Source organism: Ciconia boyciana, chromosome 5 (assembly GCF_034638445.1).
Source record: "Ciconia boyciana chromosome 5, ASM3463844v1, whole genome shotgun sequence".
Classification (NCBI taxonomy): Eukaryota; Metazoa; Chordata; class Aves; order Ciconiiformes; family Ciconiidae; genus Ciconia; species Ciconia boyciana.
In genome coordinates, this window is record NC_132938.1 from 2,625,463 (window position 1) to 2,648,064 (window position 22,602).

The 22,602-nt window shown below is 43.0% G+C and overlaps 1 protein-coding gene across 1 annotated transcript in view; it reads right to left on the bottom strand.

Annotated features, from left to right (window-relative positions):
* Positions 1–22,602, bottom strand: part of ATRN (attractin) — a 160,772-nt gene that overhangs the window by 21,604 nt on the left and 116,566 nt on the right. The window contains exon 26 of the mRNA XM_072861201.1: positions 9,252–9,330. Within this exon, the coding sequence (XP_072717302.1) occupies positions 9,252–9,330 (79 nt within the window). The remainder of the gene's footprint in view (positions 1–9,251; positions 9,331–22,602) is intronic.

Here is a 22,602-nt window from a genome sequence, read left to right on the forward strand (position 1 = left end):
CATAGCACCCAGGACTAGAGGTACAGATCCAGGAGCAAACGGTGCAGAAATGCAGGGTTTCGTACCAGGGATTCTTTAAATTCATACATGTTGAGTAATGGATAATCCAAAATGAATAGTGTGTTACTGATGGGAGAAAAACAGCCAGAGGAATTCAGGAAAACCTTTACATGCAGTAGCACAGGCAAAAGAAAAATAGCTATTCAGGTTACCAGGTTAATTGACTAATATAACCTATGCTGTGTTTTCTGACAAGAAAAGCCCAAACATTTTATTCACGGTAATAAAGCAGTCACCGGTCTCCGTATAACCATCCTGCTACCATCCATCTCAGCAATTGCCCCCTGCAGAGTCTCTTTTATGAGCACAGGGCTATGGTAGCTTTCAGGATGGGGCTCTGATATTTTCAGCCATGAAAGGATGTCAATTTTTCCAGAAGAAAGCCACACGTTTGGGATTTTATTTGCTCCTTATAAAGAATGGCTTATAAAAAAAAACTCTAACCAAACCAGCTATCTAGAACTTGTAATGAACTCAAGTTTTTACACGAGTATTTCATCTCAATTTTCAACAGAGACGAGAAGGAAAAAAGTAGAAACTCAAGGAAGAAAAAACCACGGGTGTGCTAAGTGAACAAGGGGCATGGATGAGCTTTCATTTTAAGGCAGAGTAAAAGAGAAGCAAGCAAGACCCCCCAGGAAAGGGAGCAAAGTTATTCCCAGCAGACAGGACGTATTCAGGCAGGGTACCCGCAGGAATGTCTGGTACCATTACAGCAGTCTACGGTCGAAGGAGGTGAACTTTAAAAAGGAGAGCTAGAAAAGAGCAGTAGTCTTATCAACAGGTTTTTTCCCCAGGAAATTTGTAGATCTAATCCTTCAAGGTATTTCTGAAATTCAGATCTTTCTGGACCCATAGCTTGTTGTTTTTCAAAGATAGCTAGTCTGGGCATTCTCAGGAGGTAACATTTGGGTTTTAGAGGAACTTTTGCTGAAGATATTTCAACAGAGCAAGCTACCTGTTCCTTTACTTTGATGAAACAAGTACGATTAAAGGCCATCCTTTGAGGATTCATATGACAACCTTCGAGGCTGCAATGAATTTGGGATGGTGTTGCAAAGCTAAGGCTATGATCAACTTCCCGCTGAACTGGGTTTCTACTGCCGTATTTCTGTACCACCATGGAAAAATCAAGCTCCACTCTCTTATGAACAAGCAAAATCACCAGCTGTGTTGTCCATGCTGTCCACAGCCAACTTTAAAAACCAGGACACTGTGAAATCAGCTGTGTGCTTTGAACCGCTACCCTGTCTGTATTGCAAAAATAAACTGCTCCAATGGGCCAAAACCCAAAGACCTCACAAACAACAGCGAGTCTAAAGAAAGTAACAGCTCCAGTGTCATGGTAAGAGAAGAAGGATAAAGAAGATAAGGAAACAAACCGATTTTTACTCTTGTTGTTTAAGACATTTAGAAAAAAAAAAAAAAAAAAGATTTTGGGGCAGAACAGAATATTTGGGATTTTCCTGTATTAAGCTGAAGCATGGAGCTCTACCACGCAGAGTGTAAAGATGCTGTTCTCCAACATGGATACAGCAACTCCGGTTGCTGTTCATTCCTGTCAACCGAAGCAAAATAGAGGGTGATAAGGAAACAGAACAAAGTTGTCTCCTTCTTCCTGACCAGTCTTAAACAGCATCAATTCTGCAACGTTTTTCAAGTGTGGCGGTCCTCTTACATGTTCCCTCCAAGGCTCTGCACAACCTATGGAACACACAGTCCAATCCAATATGTAAAGGCCTCAGTGCATACACTGAGCAAAGGGTAACAAAAATCTCCCGACAAGGCTTATTAGCTCTGACTTGGCCACTTACTAATGAAGTCCCAGCGATTTTGTTGAGGTCAGAGGACGAAGAGCACTCCTGTCCTTCCAAAACATACTGGGTAGAGTGGCTGCACTGGCAGACAGGCATTTTGACCTTATTCCTGCACATCCTGAATTGCTGTAAGAGCTTCATTTGAATTCCGAAGGTGGCTCGTCCCGTTTGTGCACAAATACATTATTTGCGTATGCACATGAACTATCAACTACCTATTTCCAGGCACTGCTGCATGACTAACTTAGAAAATCTTGTTTTGAGAACTTATTACAGGAGAGCTCTGGGACATCTGCCAAAACTGTAGGTCGCAGGCTGCTGACAGCCAGCGTGGGAAGGGGACACCACCCTCCTGGGGTTCCCAAGGGCCTTTGGAGAAGGTGTCCTTCCCAGTGGCGGTGGCAACAGCAGCTAGCTGGAGCTGCACGTCTACGTGGCCAGCAATGCTGGGTGCTCAGGCATCACTGTGCATTACTTTGAAGTAACGTATATATCCTGGTGTGGGAACTGTCGCTTTACGTTGTAGTTACTTGGTGACCTTGGGGGAAAGGGGAGAAGTCAATGGAATTACCTACTCCAAAATAAAAAGGGGCATCAACAAAGAAACAAACATAGAAGATATAAATATTCCACGAAGATGAGACATATTGTCTCGGAAATAAGTGATTTAAAGCATTTAGCTACAATTACATTAACTACCATGTAAGTCAACAAACAAACAATTTTCTCTGACACTTCCATCATCACTGAAAATTAAGTTTTTAAGCCCCTAGAGCAGTGCACATATTAATGTTAGCTAATTAGTTTTGTAACTGACTTTGCAGGCTATGTTGAAAGAGAGAGGAGGAGAGAATTAATGTTCAAATGCTTCTCAACAGGCATTTCCACACTTCAAAACTATAACAAACCAGAAAGCAAAGCTGCTGGGAAGTTGCCTCATGCTGAAATGACAGAAGATATTTAATTCAGGGCTGATTAAGATAAGTTATTCATCATAATCATGCCCAGTAGGAGGGCACAGAAAACCTGACCTTTAATAAGCAGAATAAGATATCATTTCTTTTTAAAAGACCAGAAGTATATAGTCCATGCAGACTAAAATACATACCAATACCAGATAATTACACAATAGCAGAGCGCACCGTTGATTGACTGGAGCTCTTCTAGCATAATTACACAACGCTGCTTCTCTCCCTGATTTTTCCAAATAGCTAAATTAGATACCTGTACCACTGATTCCTATCATCAGAGAGAGACCTAGGAGTCTGAAATGACAAGAGCCTCAATATACATACAGTTGTGGGCTTTTTTAAATGAGGCTGAACTCTCCTAGAGCTAGACTTGATAGTCTAGCTTCATCATCATAAATACCAGCCAACAGTTCTTTTTTGGGATACACTAAAACCAACTTGATTCTCTAGCGGCAACAGCACTAAAGACTATGTGAGAAAAGCTCAGCTGGATGCCAACATTGTGTATGGGATTGCCAACCTGATATGATGGTGTCCTACGCAGACATATTAAAGCTACAAATGGTCAGCTGTAACTGGCCATCTGCAAGTTCCACCAGAGATGAGCTCAATTAGGCACAGAAGTGACAGTAGCATGTTCAAACAAAAATGGACCATCAACTTTCCCCTGAGCTGGAATCTCTTGTCAACATTAATATTTTGGGATGTTTTTCCTCTTCAGGGTATCTCTTATTTCTGCTATAATTTCCTTCAGTTGGTGACCAAAGCCACATAGATCACTGCAGAGAGCACGCAGCATTTGCATTTTGGAAAAAGCCTAGAGGCACTATGCGTTGGTTCCCATTCATAGATTTTAAATTTAGGCATAGCAGAAAAAGTTACGATTATTTGATCTGACCTCCTGCATAGTACAAGCCACCAAACTGCACCATGTGATTTCCACAAGCATGTGACTTGGATTGACCTAGAAAAGATCCTTCCAGAAGCACTCAAACTCTGATCTGAGAGCCATGTTTGTAAAAAAAATTGTTGGCATTGCTACTCTCGCCATTAAAAAGAGAAGAAAAACAAAAAAACAAAACAGCTTTTGACATTTTTACCCCCAGTTGCAGACACTGGGTGTTATGCCTTTGGGTGATCGTTAAGAAGACCCTCATCCCATCATGAATCTTCTATGATTCCTTTTCACAGACACTGACTCACATCATCAAATCTCAATATGTTCTTCCTTGGATAAAATGAGTAATTTGTGATGCTTTAGTCTCTCGCTTATCTTCCAGATAACAAATTAATCTTGCAGTGTTGTTCTGTACCATCTGCAACACTCAAGACATTGCTGAGACCAGAGTGGACGCAGTACTCCAATAACCGGTTACACACAACACTAACACTATGCTCTTATTTTATGACTCTACTTATAAACGCAGGAGCTGGGAATTTCTGTACAGTTATTAATTCACCACGGCCACCATAATTTCAGTCTATTTTCCAGGGAACAAGTATTCTGGGTAGTAAACCCACCCTAACTGTTTAAAAAAATACATACACAGGCTTACATTTCACCCTGATGAGACAACCGAGTGTGCTGACCACGTAATCTAGACCTTCGTAGAAGTTATCTGCTTGCCGTGATTTCTCACTCCTCCAATCCATGTTTCCTCTACAAACTACACCAACAAGTTAATATTTTCATTTCAGCTGACAGACGCTGAATAGGACGGTTGGTGCTATCGAACAAGAAGGTCCACATGCCAAACGAGTGCTGGGAGCTTGGAGAATACAGCAGCAAAGTTTGGCACCAGCACATCTCGTTTCTTACAAGCCCTCCAAAGCACCTGTGACTGCCCAAATTTAGGGACATTTGTAGCCTGACCTTTTAATGTTCTTGCATAAAGCCAATAACAGATCCTTCCAAGACACCACTGGAGACTCTAGACAGCGATGAATATCCTGATTTACAATTACAGTTTCAAAATATTCCAGTCCTGAATCCTTTTCTTTGACAAAGGATACCCTAAATCACAGTCTAAGAGAGAAGATATTGAGAGATGAATGAAATACTAACAGGTGAGAGCAGGAAGGAGAAGAAAGCAAAGGCAGTGCAATAAATAATACACAGCACACATCCCTTGGAAAGTCTTTGCTGTAAAAATGAATACAGAAACCCGCCTGCCTAAATGGTATTCAGTGTTCACGGGTGTTACAGCGGAGGATGCCAGTGAAAAAAGAAGTGCTGCTACATTTTGAATACACTTGGGAGGGAAAAAGGTTTCAGCAATGAGGTCAGGAAGGAGAAGGATAATCCCTGCAGTAAATCAGTACACAAAACCCATCCTGAAGAATTTGGGCAGCACACAGAGTAAAAACGTTCAGTCCTGGATAGTCTTGGCAAGAAAGGAGGTGAAATGTAGACAATTTTGTACGTTAAGGGTGCAATTGAGCTCTAGATGCCCAAATTTAGTTATCTCCGTACGTGTTTGGTGCTCATGCTCCCAACACATCCCAACGGGGCATGGAGAGCGATCCAGCTGACCCTCACGCAGACAGTTACACTGAGTCGACCAAATGACTATCCACGCTCCATTTGCTGGAAATGTTAAGAAGAGCTATTTCTTGCTCAAAGTGGAGGAGAAGCAGCAGACTGAGGGTGAAGAGAATAGGACGCGGATGCTAAAATAAAACAATAGGACAGAAAACTCACGACAGCAGATGGGCAGATTAAATTTCTAATGCCACTCTCATATTTTGTGCATTATTCTCTATTACCACCTTGATATATTTAACGTGTCATTTTCTAGAGACAAGATAGAAAGGTTTCCTGTCCCTATTTCCTAATGACATTCACCTCACCCTAAGCCTCCTATAAGAGCTGCCTTTTTATTTCCATTTTCCCTCTTTAAGATGTCTGAAGATACTTAAACTTGGTGCTCACTGGAGAGGGAATAAACACACAATTTACAATCCCATCTCCTCTATGCCTGATATGACACAAATCGTTCCCATTTTTACTTCAGGTCAAGTTTTATACTCTGCAAGGCCTGAACTTTTGCTCAGTGCTCCAAACTCATTTTCCGACAACTAGACATTTGATACACCGTGTTTGCACACCCAAAAGACCTTTTAGCCTTAAGGCTGAGGAACATCAGCACTGGCATGTGCAAGCAGCTGGTCAAAGAGGATTAGCTGCAGAAAGGGGAAAAAAAAAAGGTCAGGGGAATCTTACATATTTTACAAGATCCTGATGTAGATTCTGGATTTGTAGTACACTGCTTTCTCAGTAAGGAGCAACGCAAATGTAGTTTCACCAAATGATGATGCTGTGTTCCACTAACCTGCTACACCACGCACAGCTGTACAACTTCTCCCAGCACATTTTCCAAGCAATACTGTCTGAATAATTTTGACTGCTACACCTTTCAACACACTCCCTTTTCTGTCCTATACATATCTCAGATTAAGCTTCAGCTATCTGCTTTTCACTCTGCACTGCGATAAGAAGTTAGGCACTTGCAGAGCTTATATTGGAAGCAGAAGTGATTGATAGCCGGGAATTACCTGCAGATTGCATTATATCTTTCTTACTTTTGGGTTAAGATTAGAGAACACGTGCAGAATTACTACAGCACAACGCCTGGGAGACAGGCAACTGTAACTTGACTACTTCTAAAAACATAGCTCAAAGCAGAGAAATATCTTCCTCCAGGGCTGCAGAATATATTAACTTGAAGTTTACAATATGCTGTCTGAATCGGGTGCCCTGCCACTGCTGCTTAAGCACCTCGCCTTTCACCCTGCCACTAAATTGTAATATGGTGGGAGGAGGTGGTCTCCATCAGCTGTGTCAGTAGTTTATAGAGGGAAAAGAAGTGATAAAACAAAATCTGTTTTTTCCAGTCCAGCCTGCGAACTCTGTAACCCAAAACTCCTGTAAGGGTAATGGAGAAAACCAAAGAGAGCAGCCACCTCCAAAGGAAGGAAGAATGGCAAATCTAAAAATCACAGGCTTTGGAAACATCCTCAGAACAGAGGGGTATACTTGTATATACTTAAAACTTGCAGTGTAGCAAACTGCTATTAATCACTATGTTAACTACTAACATTTAAAGAGAGCCTTGATAGGATTTATTGAGAGTCCATATAAAAAAAAACCCTGCAAGCTATAAAATCATCTTAGATAATATCAAAAAGTCAAAGAATTTTTGGGCAGACTTTTGTTTCTGGAGACAGTCTTTATTAATATATCTAATAATGGCATGGCCAAAATTTAAAAGTTTCTTCAAGTTTTACAAGTATTTCTAACAAAAGAGGAATGGAACAGCAAAGATCTATGAACTACAAGATAAGAGTCACTAGATGTAAAGAAAGAGCAAGACAAATAACAGCAAAAGACAGGAATCTGCCAGGAAAAGAACACACTGATGAACTGCCTGTCAAATAGCCACACATGTAAACTGAATTTAAGACTAAAACACGCCAATATGTTGCTAGTACCCCAGCTTTTTTCCTTAAAACATGCATCAGTCTGAAAGTAACTTAATTTATAATGACATTTTTCATTTAGGCCACTGCTAAAATATTTTAACTGAGCTCCAAAGCACAGTGTTTACTTCTCAGTCTATATTCCTTATACATTCCTAGATAACTTTTAACCTCAGGAGCCAACAGGGAATGTTATGCTGACTCCAGCTTACTTTCTTGCCAAGAAAGTGAGAAGGAAAAAACCAGTCGCCCTAGTAAAAATTTATCTACCTTCAGAGAATATGGAAAACCTCAAAGACAAATTATTTCAAAGATAAAGGGTTATCTGTTTGAAAACCACTGATTATATTATGCATTTGAGTTCACTAGTAAGAGCAAAAACATCTGAAGCAGAAAGAGGAAGAAGAGGAAAAGAGTTATCAGACATCATCCTGCTTTATTATAAGAAAGGAGATCCTCAGATTGAATAAATTTATACTATTCCCACCACTGCCCTGGAAAGTACAACCAGATACAGATTTTTGAAGCTATGCAAGAAACAGGCACTTGCACAGAATTTCAGCACTGTAAAAATTAATCCCCAGAATACTCTTGATCAACTCCTAAGTATGAATAAAACACTCTCGAACAGAACAGTTAACACGGCTGGGTGCCTGCAGCTGCGAAGAGCTTCATCCCAGCAGGACAGCTAGGAGGAAAATCTATGGGCATGGGCAGATTTCACTCTCAAATCCAAAAGCTGAGGAGAAACACACCACAGTCCTTAGGGAAAGATACCTGCTCTTGGGTGACGACGTATAGACGCTTCCGTATAGAAAGAGCACCTGGACTCACTCGAAAAAAGTTTGGCTTCTCTCATTTTGCATACAGGAAAACAGACTGCACAAGACAAAGCTCCTAAAAATAATCCCAGGCGCAGCCCAGCCTAACCTCTGCTATATTTGTACATCATACAGGGCTCTGCCTTCCATGGTTTTTGTGCTTACCACAGCAAGAAAACCCCAGGAACGTGTGGTCGTCTGCCTTGCAGCACACAGGATTTGCTTCTCTACACAGCTCTACTATACATTTTACTGCATTTATGCTTAAAAATTAGAAATAAGGACACAGTCTTTATGCTACTGAGTGACAGCATATTAGCCATCCTATCTCGGTCACGCTGTGTGCTTAGGGTGTAACGTGAAATTAGCTTCAATTGCGAAGCAGGAAAAAAGGGTGGTGAAAAAAAAATCACCAAATGCATCAGGGATAAACAAGGAGGAACCATATTTTGGGGGGTGTAAAGCACACATTTCTTTACATCCTGCAAACAAGAAAAAGTTGGGAAGCTGGTATGGCCCATGGCTAGGTGAGGAGGAGAAAGCTCTGGCACTAAAAGTTGCCTTTTTAGGTAGTACACTACAGCTTTCCCAGTCGTGGGTGTCTTCTCCCATCTTTCTCTTACGCTATTATGTGGCAGGGAATAAGAAAACAACCACCCCAAAACATTTAGATAAGCTTTTTATTTGAAAATGGGAAATAGCCCTTTTTTTTTAGCAGCTTTTTTTTTTTGAAGCGGGAGCTAATGTGGTTCAGAGCTTCAGCGCAGAAACTTCCTCTTTCAAAACAGATGTAAAGAATCTCCTGATTTGCGGTGGTTTTGTATTTATGCTGTCTAGAACCCGAGTTCTGGGAACGTAGGACATTCACCCCTCTTTTTTTGTGCTCCGCAGAAACTGCAGCATCAGGAGATTAAAATAGCATCATTTGTCACTGAAACTGTAATCAAAAGTACACTATTATAAATCCCCAGACAGAAGCATTTATAGATTAGCGGAGCTTATCCTTAACTGAAGGTTAATGCTGTGCATACGTGAATAAATACAAGAGCGAACTACTATAAAAAAGTCATTTAAGAGATAGCATTCAATTTTGTCATTTCAACCTCTCTTCGTCGTGATGCCCAGCAACTTTGTTTAATCTTCCAAACCACAGCTGCCACCAGAAGCAAAGACAGGAAACAACTGTAAAGGAAAAAAAAGAAAAATATCTTATTGTCCTTGTTCATAACGTAACGGCAGCTGAAAAACTCTAACAAATAAAAAAAACCACCCTAGACTAAAAGTTCATATAATACTTAGAGGTACTTGGATGAAAGATAATACAGCAGTGCAAAATGTTTTGCACAGTTCAGTGCTCATGACACCTGGTGAGGAACGACGTACCTCTATTTTCAGAGAAAACTCTTGTTCCAAAGTTACCTGTTTGACCTCCTTATAGGACATCCACCAGTTTTCACCAGGAAATCAGAACAGTAAGGCCGAAAGATTTAATCAAATCGGAAAAGCCTGTATTGACTGTCTTTGGCGATATTTAAAGAGAGAGGATAACCCCCCCCAAAAAAGCCTTGAAAGAAGCAGAGAAAATTGATTATTTTTTCTTTTCAAATTACAAAAATAAGATAAAGTGTATGGTAGTTGGATTCCTTTAACTGGCTGTTGCAGAACTACAGGCATTTCTTGATTTCCCCAAATCTATATTGCTTTTCTGAAATCTAAAGAGGAGAAAAGGATGAATAGATTTATCAACTTCTAGCGAAAATGCAAAGAAGCAGATTTAACAAAAAGCAGTTATAATAATAATAAGAATAATAAAAGCTGACTTTATTGACAGTTATGATCTTATCACACCGAATACTTAATGAGCAACTTCAAGGCACACAAGCTTTCTAAGATTAAAATTTTTCTTTCTGTATATCTGAACCCCAGTGAACACTTCTCTTCTCAAGTACCGCACTGACGGGTAAGAGAAAATGTCTCCAAACCTCCTTCCCCACGCTCTAGCGGTATATTTAAAGAGAGGGCTTAAAGGAAGATTAACCAGAATAGAAGACTTATTTCCTAAAGCGCACTATTTACGCCGACCGCTGTGCTCTGTATGCTTGAACAGGGATTTCTGTTGAAGGGGGAACCAGCGTGCCCGTCTCCCTGCCTCTGGGCACGGCTCGGTTCTCGTCATTCTGGGGCTCCCAATGGAGACCTACAGCCATGCGGGAACGACTACGGTGGGAGGAAGACTGCGACCGCTCAATATTCCCTGCCTTCAAAAACAAACTCAGGTCTGCTTCCAAAAATCAATCCTTTTTGCAGATCCCCAAACCTCCCATTTCCAAACAACACTGTGGTTTCCACTGTGCCCTACTCATACAAATGTCCATCACCTCGATGACGACTTCTACTTGGACGTGGAACTACTGTTGCACTGCTGACCGAATAAACAGAGCTTATGACGACAGATGGCATCTCATCCCACCAGTTCCCTGTGGTCCCCTCCATAAACGCCGTGCCGTTTGCCTCGTACAAGCTGCAAGGGACCATGCATTTTGTCCTTCAAGCACTACTTCAGCAACTGGGAGTCCTACTCCGCAACAGCAAATTCTTTAGCAGAGTAGTGCAAAGACTTGGAAATATTTATCATTAAAAAAAGGATAGACAGCAGGAACCATTCCCTGAGATGCAGAAGGAGGAGGGCCTGTTTCTGATCACATATCGCTATCCATAGCCTATATATTATGAAAACCGCATGTGATCGGGCACCGAATGCGCAAGAGGCAGCCAGTAGGCAACGTGATTATATTTTTCAGGCTTAGATATGTATAGAAATATGTTTTCCTATCATATACTATATGATAGTAAAAAATTGGCACTTGCATGACTTCAGCATTAAAACGTTTGCACAGCTTTTAAAGACTCCTACGGTGCCTATTTCTTTATAAATTTAAGCAGGATCACGGAGAGATTTGTTTGGCCTTTTTCATTTTAAGAGGTATGTATTCCAAATCACTTCCCCCACATTTTCTCTAAATATTAAAATCTGACATTATTTCACTGTAAAAGCCTGGCCATTTTTCTGCAAACACAAACAGTTTAGACAAGCACTTTTAACGGCTATTTTATTTTCCTTTTTGAGAGGTACTGGATTATTACTGACTTTTGCAGTAAAAAACAATGTGCCCCCATTAACTAGTAAAGTGTATACATTAAATCTTTAATTGCTATTTTGGTACAGAAGCTGTCCTGGTTTTGGCTGGGATAGAGTTAATTTTCTTCCTAGTAGCTGGTACAGTGCTGTGTTTTGGATTTAGCATGAGAATAATGTTGATAACACACTGATGTTTTAGTTGCTCAGTAATGTTTACACTGGTCAAGGGCTTTTCAGCTTCCCATGCTCTGCCGGGCGCACAAGAAGCTGGGAGGGGGCACAGCCAAACTGCCCAAAGGGCTATTCCATACCGTACGATGTCATGCCCAGTATATAAACTGGGGGAGTTGGCCGGGAGCAGTGATCGCTGCTCGGGGTCTGGCTGGGTGTCGGTCGGCGGGTGGTGAGCGGTGGGTGGTCCTACCCCCCACCTGTACGGACCAGTATCTCAGCCATTAGAAGTCAGCGTTCTGCTCAAGAGAGAGGATGCAGAGGGTACAGACCACGGGGCACCCTTCGGTTTTACCTGCATGACCACGGAGAGGACATGAGGAAGTGGGATGGAAAACCTACCTCGACCCTAGAGGCACGGGTATGTGAGTTGCAAGGAAAAATAATCACACAAGGAGGATCTTCCAGGAAAATTGCTGCTCCGGTTTCCAGTGGACAGTTCCCCAGACAGAGTAGAAGGGCTGATCTTACTCCTGATTTTAATGAAGGAACCCCTGACTCGTATGTACAAGCAATGGGTAATGAATATTATGACCAGGACTAGAGGGGCTCTGCCTCCAGCCAGGTGGAGGACAGGGACAACCGGGTTTACTGGACTGTGTGGATTCGATGGCCGGGCACATCAGACCCACAGGAGTATAAGGCTCTAGCAGACACCGGTGCACAGTGCACCCTAATGCCATCAAGCTATACAGGGGCAGAACCCATCTGTATTTCTGGAGTGACAGGGGGATCCCAACAGCTGACTGTATTGGAGGCCGAAGTGAGCCTAACTGGGAATGAGTGGCAGAAGTCCCCCATTGTGACTGGCCCAGAGGCTCCGTGCATCCTTGGCACAGACTACCTCAGGAGAGGGTATTTCAAGGACCCAAAAGGGTACCGCTGGGCTTTTGGTATAGCTGCCTTGGAGACGGAGGAAATTAAACAGCTGTCTACCCTGCCCGGTCTCTCGGAGGACCATTCTGTTGTGGGGTTGCTGAGGGTTGAAGAACAGCAGGTGCCAATCGCTACCACAACGGTGCACCGGAGGTAATATTGCACCAACCGAGACTCCCTGATTCCCATCCATGAGCTGATTCGTCAACTGGAGAGCCAAGGAGTGATCAGCAAGACTCGTTCACCCTTTAGCAGTCCCATATGGCCAGGGCAAAAGTCTAATGGAGAGTGGAGACTAACAGCAGACTATCGTGGCCTGAATGAAGTCATGACACCGCTGAGTGCTGCCGTGCCGGACATGCTGGAACTGCAATACGAACTGGAGTCAAAAGCAGCCAAATGCTATGCTACAATTGATACCACTAATGCATTTTTCTCAATCCCTTTGGCAGCAGAGTGCAGGCCACAGTTTGCTTTCACTTGGAGGGGTGTTCGGTACACTCGGAATCGATTGCCCCAGGGGTGGAAACACAGCCCCACCATTTGCCATGGACTGATCCAGACGTCACTGGAACAGGGTGAAGCTCCAGAACATCTGCAATACATTGATGACGTTATTGTGTGGGGCCATACAGCAGAAGTTGTTTTTGACAAAGGGAAGAAAATAGTCCAAATCCTCCTGAAAGCTGGCTTTGCCATAAAACAAAGTAAGGTCAAGGGACCTGCACAGGAGGTCCAGCTTTTAGAAATAAAATGGCAAGATGGACGTCATCAGATCCCAATGGATGTGATTAACAAAATAACAGCCATGTCTCCACCAACTAGCAAAAAGGAAACACAAGCTTTCTTAGGCGTTCTGGGTTTTTGGAGAATGCATATTCCAAATTACAGTCTGATCGTAAGCCCTCTCTACCAAGTGACCCGGAAGAAGAATGATTTGAAATGGGGCCCTGAGGAATGACAAGCCTTTGAACAAATTAAACGGGAGCTAGTTCATGCAGTAGCCATTAGATCAGTCTGGGCAGGGCCAGATGTAAAAAATGTGCTCTACACTGCAGCCGGGGAGAATGGCCCTACCTGGAGCCTCTGGCAGAAAGCACCAGGGGAGACTCGAGGTTGACTCCAAGGGTTTTGGAGTCATGGATACAGAGGATCCGAGGCCCGCTATACTCCAACTGAAAAAGAGATATTGGCAGCATATGAAGGGGTTCGAGTTGCTTTGGAAGTGGTTGGTACAGAAGCACAGCTCCTCCCGGCACCTCGACTGCCGGTGCTGGGCTGGATGTTCAAAGGGAGGGTCCCCTCTACACATCATGCAACTGATGCTACGTGGACTAAGCAGGTCGCACACAATGGGCTCGAATAGGAAACCCCAATTGCCCAGGAATCTTGGAAGTGATCATGGACTGGCCAGAAGGCAAAGATTTTGGAATATCACCAGAGGAGGAAGTAACATGTGCTGAGGAGGCCCCACTGTACAGTAAACTACCAGAAAATGAGAAGCAATACGCCCTGTTCACTGATGGGTGCTGTTGTATTGTAGGAAAACATCGGAGATGGAAAGCTGCTGTATGGAGTCCTATACGACAAGTTACAGAAACTGCTGAGGGAGATGGTGAATCGAGTCAATTTGCAGAACTAAAGACCATCCAGTTGGCTTTAGACATTGCTGAATGAGAAAAGTGGCCAGCGCTCTATCTCTATACTGATTCATGGATGGTGGCAAATGCCCCATGGGGGTGGTTACAGCAATGGAAGCAGAGCAACTGGCAGCACAGGGGCAAATCCATCTGGGCTGCCGTGCTGTGGCAAAATATTGGTGCCCGGGTTGAGAACCTGGTTGTAAAAGTACGCCACGTAGATGCTCACTCACGTACCCAAGAGTCGGGCCACTGAAGAACATCAAAACAACCTGCAGGTGGATCAGGCTGCTCAGATTGAAGTGGCTCATGTGGATCTGGACTGGCAACATAAGGGTGAGTTATTTATAGCTCAGTGGGCCCATGACACCTCAGGTCATTAAGGAAGAGATGCAACATATAGATGGGCTTGTGATCGAGGGGTGGACTTGACCATGGACACTATTGCACAGGTTATCCATGAGTGTGAAACATGCGCTGCAATTAAACAAGCCAAGCGGTTAAAGCCTCTGTGGTACGGAGCGTGAAGGCTGAAATATCAATATGGGGAGGCCTGGCAGATCGATTATATCACACTGCCACAAACCCGCCAAGGCAAGCGCCATGCGCTTACAATGGTGGAAGCAACCACCGGATGCCTGGAAACATATCCTGTGCCCCATGCCACCGCCCGGAACACTGTCCTGGGCCTTGAAAAGCAAGTCCTATGGCGACATGGCACCCCAGAAAGAACTGAGTCAGACAACGGGACTCATTTCCAAAACAGCCTCATAGACACCTGGGCCAAAGAGCACGGCATTGAGTGGGTGTATCGCATCCCCTATCGTGCACCAGCCTCTGGGAAAATTGAATGATACAATGGGCTGTTAAAGAGTCCACTGCGAGCACTGGGTGGTACTGGGACATTCAAACACTGGGATACACATTTAGCAAAGGCCACCTGGTTAGTCAACACTAGGGGATCTGCCAATCGAGCTGGCCCTGCCCAACCAAAACTTTTACATCTTGTGGAGGGGGATAAAGTCCCTGTAGTGCACATAAAAAAGATGCTGGGGAACACAGTCTGCATTACTCCTGCCTCAGGCAAAAGCAAACCCATTCGTGGGATTGCTTTTGCTCAAGGACCTGGGTGCACTTGGTGGCTGATGCGGGAGGATGGGGAATTCCGATGTGTACCTCAAGGGGATTTGATTTTAGGTGAAAAGACCCAATGAACTGAATGGTATGATGTTAATTGCTATATAATACTGTATGTCATCACTTTATGGTTGCTAGATACCATATCAATGGTATTACAGTAAGAATCACCCAGATTAATAAAGAATGAACTTTGATGAAACCGAGCAAAGTGTAGTGGTGATGGAACCAGAACTGGCTTCAGCATGCAACAATCCAACACCATCTCGCCTGCCCTGAAGGACTGTTATGACAGATGGAGCCCAAAGTCATGGACTAAATGAACTCAGCAGACATTTTAGAGGGATGGCCCACAGACCAAGGGAATGATAGCTGTGTGTTTATATCAGAAGACAGGGAAAAGTGGTGGTGATTAATTGGGATGTATTGGAAAGGGTAGGACCTGGGCATGACGTAGATGGGACAGAATAAGGGGTAGATACTGTCCTGGTTCTGGCTGGATAGGGTTAATTTTCTTCCTAGTAGCTGGTATAGTGCTGTGTTTTGGATTTAGTATGAGAATAATGTGATAACACACTGACGTTCTGGTTGTTGCTCAGTAATGCTTGCACTAGACAAGGACTTTTCAGCTTCCCATGCTCTGCCGGGCGCACAAGAAGCTGGGAGGGGGCACAGCCACACTGGCCAAAGGGCTATTCCATGCCATACGATGTCATGCCCAGTATATAAACTGGGGGGAGTTGGCCGGGAGCAGCGATCGCTGCTTGGGGACTGGCTGGGCATCAGTTGACGGGTGGTGAGCGGTTGCATCACTGTTTTTTTCCTTGGGTTTTGTTCCCCTCTCTCTCTTTTGTCATTTTCCTTTTCATTACAATTTATTATTATTTTCCTTATTTCAATTATTAAACTGTTCTTATCTCAACACACAAGTATTTTCTTACTTTTGCTCTTCCGATTCTCTCCCCCATCCCAGCGTGGGGGGGAGAAGGGTGAGCGAGCGGCTGGGTGGTGCTTGGTTGCCAACTGGGGCTAAACCACGGCAGAAGCTAACACGCGTTATTGGTAATTGAGGATTTTATACCTTCAGCTTTCCCTTTCTTTCCCGAAGCTCCCTGCCACTGTGTTAAGTGCAACAGCAGACTATCCGTACTACCTGGAAACAGTATTTCTCTCCTGGACAAGGTCACGTTTGGACTAGATGGATTTTCACTTTTGCCACACTTGAACAAGCTCAAGTGAATGATGGACGAGCAAAATTTTTGAGTACCCACATTTGTCTTGGGAGTCCTGGTAGCTCCCCATGGCATGAATGCCACCACACTTAATTCAATGGCTTTGGTAAGCTTTCTTCTTCTTTTAAGCTCCCTTTTCCTCAAAGAAACTAAAGTTTTCGAATAAAGTTTTTCTAAAATGCAACGTTTGCTTTATCTCTGAGGCCCAAAGAGGACAGTGCTCCCTGAAGAGCAAATATCCAAAATGTATCCATGCAAAAGCAGCACAGCTAAGACCACGAGCTAAATCTTTGGTCTGCTTTGTTTTCAGTAACGTTTTAACATCAATATACAAATGGAGGGTGGAAATAAAAACAAAATCTGCAAGGCAGCAGGGAAAACTGTTCCTGGCTCCACATTTAATTTGACCGTGAAAACAACAATATTCAAAACATCTGCAGGAGTCCCCAGGACAGGCTGCCAAAGCGCGACGCCTGTCAGGCAATCGTGTTCACGTCGTGACTCCAGCGAGAAGTTTCATCTCAGGATAAAGCATTTTAGATGCCGCTTATGGGCAACAGCTACTGCCATGGCGTATCTGAGTCTACCTCCTCAATACCCCTTTATTTGCGGAAAGGAGATGGAAGTCCAAAGGGCAGAGGGAAAGGGCCAGATGCTTTGTCAATCTCCAGCACCTTTGTGTTATAAAGACCCATTTCAGAGAGATTTACCTTCAGGAGGAGCTTCTCAGGAGGTCAAGTATACAGACGAAGCTGCTTTGTGCCATGCACAACCCGCAAAGTGAATGAGATCTCCACCTTTCTGTAGGTGACTTACAAGACATAGGGGCTCCATTCACATGTATCTAGCAGACAGCACCAGGAACATACACACCGAACTGAAGATACACGTCAAAACATGCTGAACTCCTATGAGGATGGCTCTTTTTTAGGAAAAATGTGACCTCAGCGAGTTGTAAATGTCAGATATGGAGTACTTATTTTCGGTTGATTTGAACACAGCGTCTCCCTACATAGTCATTTACTCCCTTGGAGAAGAATGCTAGAGTGGAGAACTAAGAGGATCACCTTTATCCTTATGTTAAATCCCCTTTTCGAAATGCAACATTGCACAAGATTGTATGTGCCAGAGTCTTTCACAGGTTTCTCTTTCGTGCCTCACTTCTGGCACCACAGCCAAGACGTTCTGAAGAAAGCACAGAGAGGAATTAGCCATTAAAGACTAATAAAAACGCCTTCTAAAACGCTCACCACAGTACCCTGTATTTCAAAGGAACAGCACCATACATCTTTGTACCGTCACAAGGAGGCAGCAAATACCCACAAAAGCTATAAAGCCACTAAGGAAATATATTTTCCCCCTTGCACTACCTCCCCTTGGCAGTACTCGGGGAGGAATAAAAGGCAGCGCCTGCTTGCTGGGCTGCAGTCCATCACTCGCTGGAAGAGCCCCAGGGGTAGCGCGACGTCAAGATCTATCTGCTGGGTATACTCAGCCTAAACCATCCTGAAAAAAGTTAAAAAGACCTGCCTTCACCTCAGTAGCTTTAAAGCAGCTTTTTTCCCCCCATATCTTCTCCTGGAAAGCAACTGTGTAAATATGGAAGCAGCGGAAACAGCCAGCTGCATGGAAGGAGAGCTGTGTTGGAAATGCTTTGGAGTGAAAGTCTACAGTTGGCAGAGTCCTAGCCAAACGCCGTGCTCTGCCCTGCTTTCTCCCGAACAGCCTCAGTGCTCGCTCTGCCAGCTACAAATATCCACCCATTTCCAAATGGCTTTAAAAAGAAACCTTCGCTGCAGGACTTGCTTTACCTTCTCCTTCTGTTTCTTTCTCCTCCAAAAATAATAGCCTACCAAGAGCCTCCTTCATCCCTGAAATCCACTGTTCATTCAAGTCTTCTCCCTACACCTCCTCCCATCTCAAACAACGCTTTTGTATCGTTTCTCCTCATCTGTCTCTCTGAAAAGAAGGTAAAGGGGACAGAAATGTTCCTGGGCTCGTAACATCCCAGCATAGTCCGTATGCAGTCCTGCAAATGTCCCGTACAGGAGAAGCAGCACATCCAATAGCTGTATCTGAACTATCAGCTGTTGGATTTCTGTTTGCCTAAGGCCAGTAATGAGCCCAGTTTGAGAGCAGTTCAATTTTTCCAATAGGAAAAGAGGAAACCAGAAAACTCAGATGTGAAACCAGACTGGAAGGAAAAAGAGCCATCTAGAGACATCTAACACCCCTGGAGATTTTTTCATCCCATGGAAATTTGAACATGACTCCTCATTTGGGTCAGGTTCCACCAAATGCAGCTTTCATTGGCCTATACGAGCTATAAAAGTTTATGCTCATGCAGCATAAATATTGCAATAAAAGGAGAAGTTACATTTACATTTTATGGACAATACTCTATTTGATAAATAGCTCAATTAAATAATTCTTAATTATTTATTAGATTATTTAAGTACAGTAAATGAGCAACATGGTTATACATAATCTCCCCTCAGTTGGCCTCAACACATGCATTAATCATTTGTTGATAAGCCTTCAGCGCTCTTTATGCCACGGGGTATTCCCACCCTGACACAAAAATCTGAACTTAAACACCCTGTCTGATTTTATTCTGTACTCTAAGCTCCTTTTTGTAGCAGAGAGGATATTCTCTCCACTCCAGGTATCCTTAAAGCTCTTCAAACAAGTACACTTTCATTTTTAAATGGCTGGAAAACTTCATCAGTGCTTTGATACGATGCATTCTCATGAGGAGAGAAGAAAATCCATCTGGCATATTATGGCCCAATTATTAAACTCTCCTACAGTGTTTACCAACATCAGAATTGCTAGTAAAAAATGGCAGTTTTAAATGCCAAAATATACAGCAGCTTCAATACTAATATGCTTTAACGTATATAGGTCACTTAATAATTTCAGAAAGCACTGCAATGATTACTAGAAACACATCCCAAATTATTTTGATGAATTGGAGGCTATTTAAGTGCTATTTAGAAGTAAATTTTAATATGCTGGAGAGTTATAGGACACATTTTTAAGTACTCGATGCATTAAAGCTCAAAATAATTGGAACAAGTACATAATGCTGAAGGAGCGCACAGGGTCTGCACAGTTGGCCTTTGCCAAACAGCTATCTGCCGCCAACAGCAAACCAACAGATCTGATCTACAGATTAATGACCTTATCTTTCTGCTGAAGATGGCACCAAGGTTTAACAAGCCACAACCCACCTTATTTGTTGCAGGTGATACTATTTTTGTGTCTGTTTTAAAAATCTACTGATTTGCTAGCATAACCAATCTGATGCCCTGTAAAATTGTGGCAGCTTCCATAAACACAAGATCAGTCTAAAGAGAGATTTGAGGTCTTTTGGGAAAGCAGGTATTAACATATTTGTCTGGGGTTTTGTTTTTGTTTTGGAGTTTGTTTTTGGTTTTGTTTTGCTTTTTAGGGTTTAGATTTGCAAGTCCTTCTATGCTATCACAAAGGGGGTAACACTAAATAAAGGGAAAAAGTCATCTTGCAGGTCTACAAGACGGAGCTTTAAGTAAACACACCAAAAATCACGAGACACATGATGAAACTGGAATGGAAATCAGTGTTATTTTGACCTGCGTTTTGAAGGTTTTTCCCTCATACTATTTTCAGGCATGAGAACAAGTTACTCTGAAGGCAGGGACGTCTGAGCAGGCTGTAGCTACGAGTGGGACTGGGGACCAAGCATGGCATTGGCCCTGTAGGCTCCTTCCATTCTCAGTTCTCCTCCTCTGTAGTCTCTGCACTAACCTGGTCCTCTTGTCAGGTCAACTCATGAGAAATACCCAAATGAATTACAGTCCATGGAGAGCTACGTGGCTCACCCTAAAGTGGATACCTATGTCTGGTAACTGAACTGCTCTTTGGTGTCCATCATCTGCACTGACTAGAAGAGCTTCAACACAACACACACAGAAACCTAAATTAAGGTGTCAAAGCTATAAACTAAGTCCCACTCAATAAAAGTTTAAAAACCCAAAGTGTTTGTATCACAGCCCAAACCACTACGTTGTCATAGGAGACTTTAGAGGCCAAAAGCATGAATGGGCACAGATAACGATGGGACTAATTAACGGAGGAGAAACCAAATGGCCTCACCGCTCTGGTCCACACGTGACCATTGTGGAGGACAAAGTAGAGAGTGATGAGGACAACATGGAAAGAAGGAAGTCCTGGATGCTGAACTGTTTATTTCTAACAAGATGAAGAAGTTTATGTAAAGATATTCCCAAGCTCTTCCTTTTTCTCAAAAAAAAAAAAAAAAAAAAAGTTATTCAGACTGTACTTTAGGCACATATTTAGTAATGCCATTTCTGCTGCAGTAAGAAATTATTTAATAAGCACAAAAAAGTAAATAAAATATTTGCAGCACAACTCCAGATTTGAATTATTGCAACAGGCCATTCCCACTTATTGAAAACACTGGGCAAATGTTTACAGCCAGGAAAAACAATATACAGCACATTAAACCATCTGCCTGAGTGTTGTACGGAGACAAATACCACTCCCTCTGAAGTTTTTCTGAGGAACAAGTCCAATTATTTGCACCAAAGTAAAATTACACTATTTGATATTCAGACCTTAGTAGAGGTCTGAAAACACAAAACTCACAACTTCTGCTCCATTCGCGAAATACACCCATTTCTCTAACAACCCTTGTAAGACTACGATGGGACTAGATCGAGTCAGCGTTGAACCCCCCTAGAAGGATGTTTCAAGAGCAGATATGAAAGATGAGACATACAGCAGCCAAGAAATGGGGTGACCTGTGCATGTGAGGACACAGAACTGAAGTGCAGTAGAAGACATCAGAAGTCTATGGCAAATCAATGTTTGCCAACAAAGCTCAGGATGAGACCATAGAATAGAGTCAGAGCATGGTTTGGGTTGGAAGGGACCTTTAAAGGTCATCTCGTCCAACCCCCTGCAATGAGCAGGGACATCTTCAACCAGATCAGGTTGCTCAGAGCCCCGTCCAACCTGACCTTGAATGTTTCCAGGGATGGGGCATCTACCACCTCTCTGAGAAACCTGTGCCAGTGTTTCACCACTCTCATTGTAAAAAATTTCTTCCTTATATCTTCTCTGAATCTCCCCTCTTTCAGTTTAAAACCATTACCCCTTGTCCTAGCGCAACAGGCTCTACTAAAAAGTCTGTCCCCATCTTTCTACAAGTTCCCTTTAAGTACTGAAAGGCCACAATAACGTCTCCCCAGAGCCTTCTCTTGTCCAGGCTGAAGGTGATTATATTTAACAAAACCTCAGAGGAAAATTGATTACACCCATTCACACTCTCACACCCACAAATGCCAAACGTATTGGCCAGCTGGTCTGGCCAACATCACTTGTGTCCCACAGAGAGGACAAGGGATGCTGGCTGTCGGGTCCTCGCCACATCTCCTGGCTTCTTTTCCTGGAGACAGCAAACCTGGTTTATAGGGTTTATAGTTTTTTTTTATACCCTGTAGGGCTCAACAGCTTCTTTGGCAGGACCCTTTGGCTTCAGTTTTGTTCACTTCACACTTCGGGTATTCTAGGCAAGTCTGTTGGTCAATACCTCCATCTCCTCATTTTGAGTTTCTAAGGGCTGCTACACTAGGAAAAGGAATGGCAGCTGTGACATGCTGTCACCTTGCTGCCACCCTCCTAATTTTGGAGCAAGAGGTCTTCTCCTGACAAGTTGCAGGGTTACCAGCATGATCCTCGACTGCTTTACAGCCAACTGCGTCACCAGTTAGAGTACAAGCCATGCTTTCAACTCTTGTTCTGCTGTTTCTTCTGGTGCTTACACATCCTTATTTCATTCAAACTGTTCTTAATAATCCTCTTATAAAATCTCTACAGAACTGGCCAATAAAGCAGAGAAGCACAGAAGAAATACAGATGCACTTTAAAAAAAAAAAAAGGGGGAAGAAAAAGGATCATTGGTGAGCAGTATGAGTTTAGAAGGCCAAATATTCAAAATGATAAATATTTTCACATCTTCTGTATACAAAAGTACACTGGTGAGAAATATGTATTATAGATAGGTGTGGGGGCATACATAGATTTTTTTGGAAGACAAGGAAGCACAGATACTAATAAAAATGTTTACTAGAGACTGTCAAAATAGCTCCAACTATCCGCTGAAAGACGACAGCAAGATTTGTAAATTAAAGAG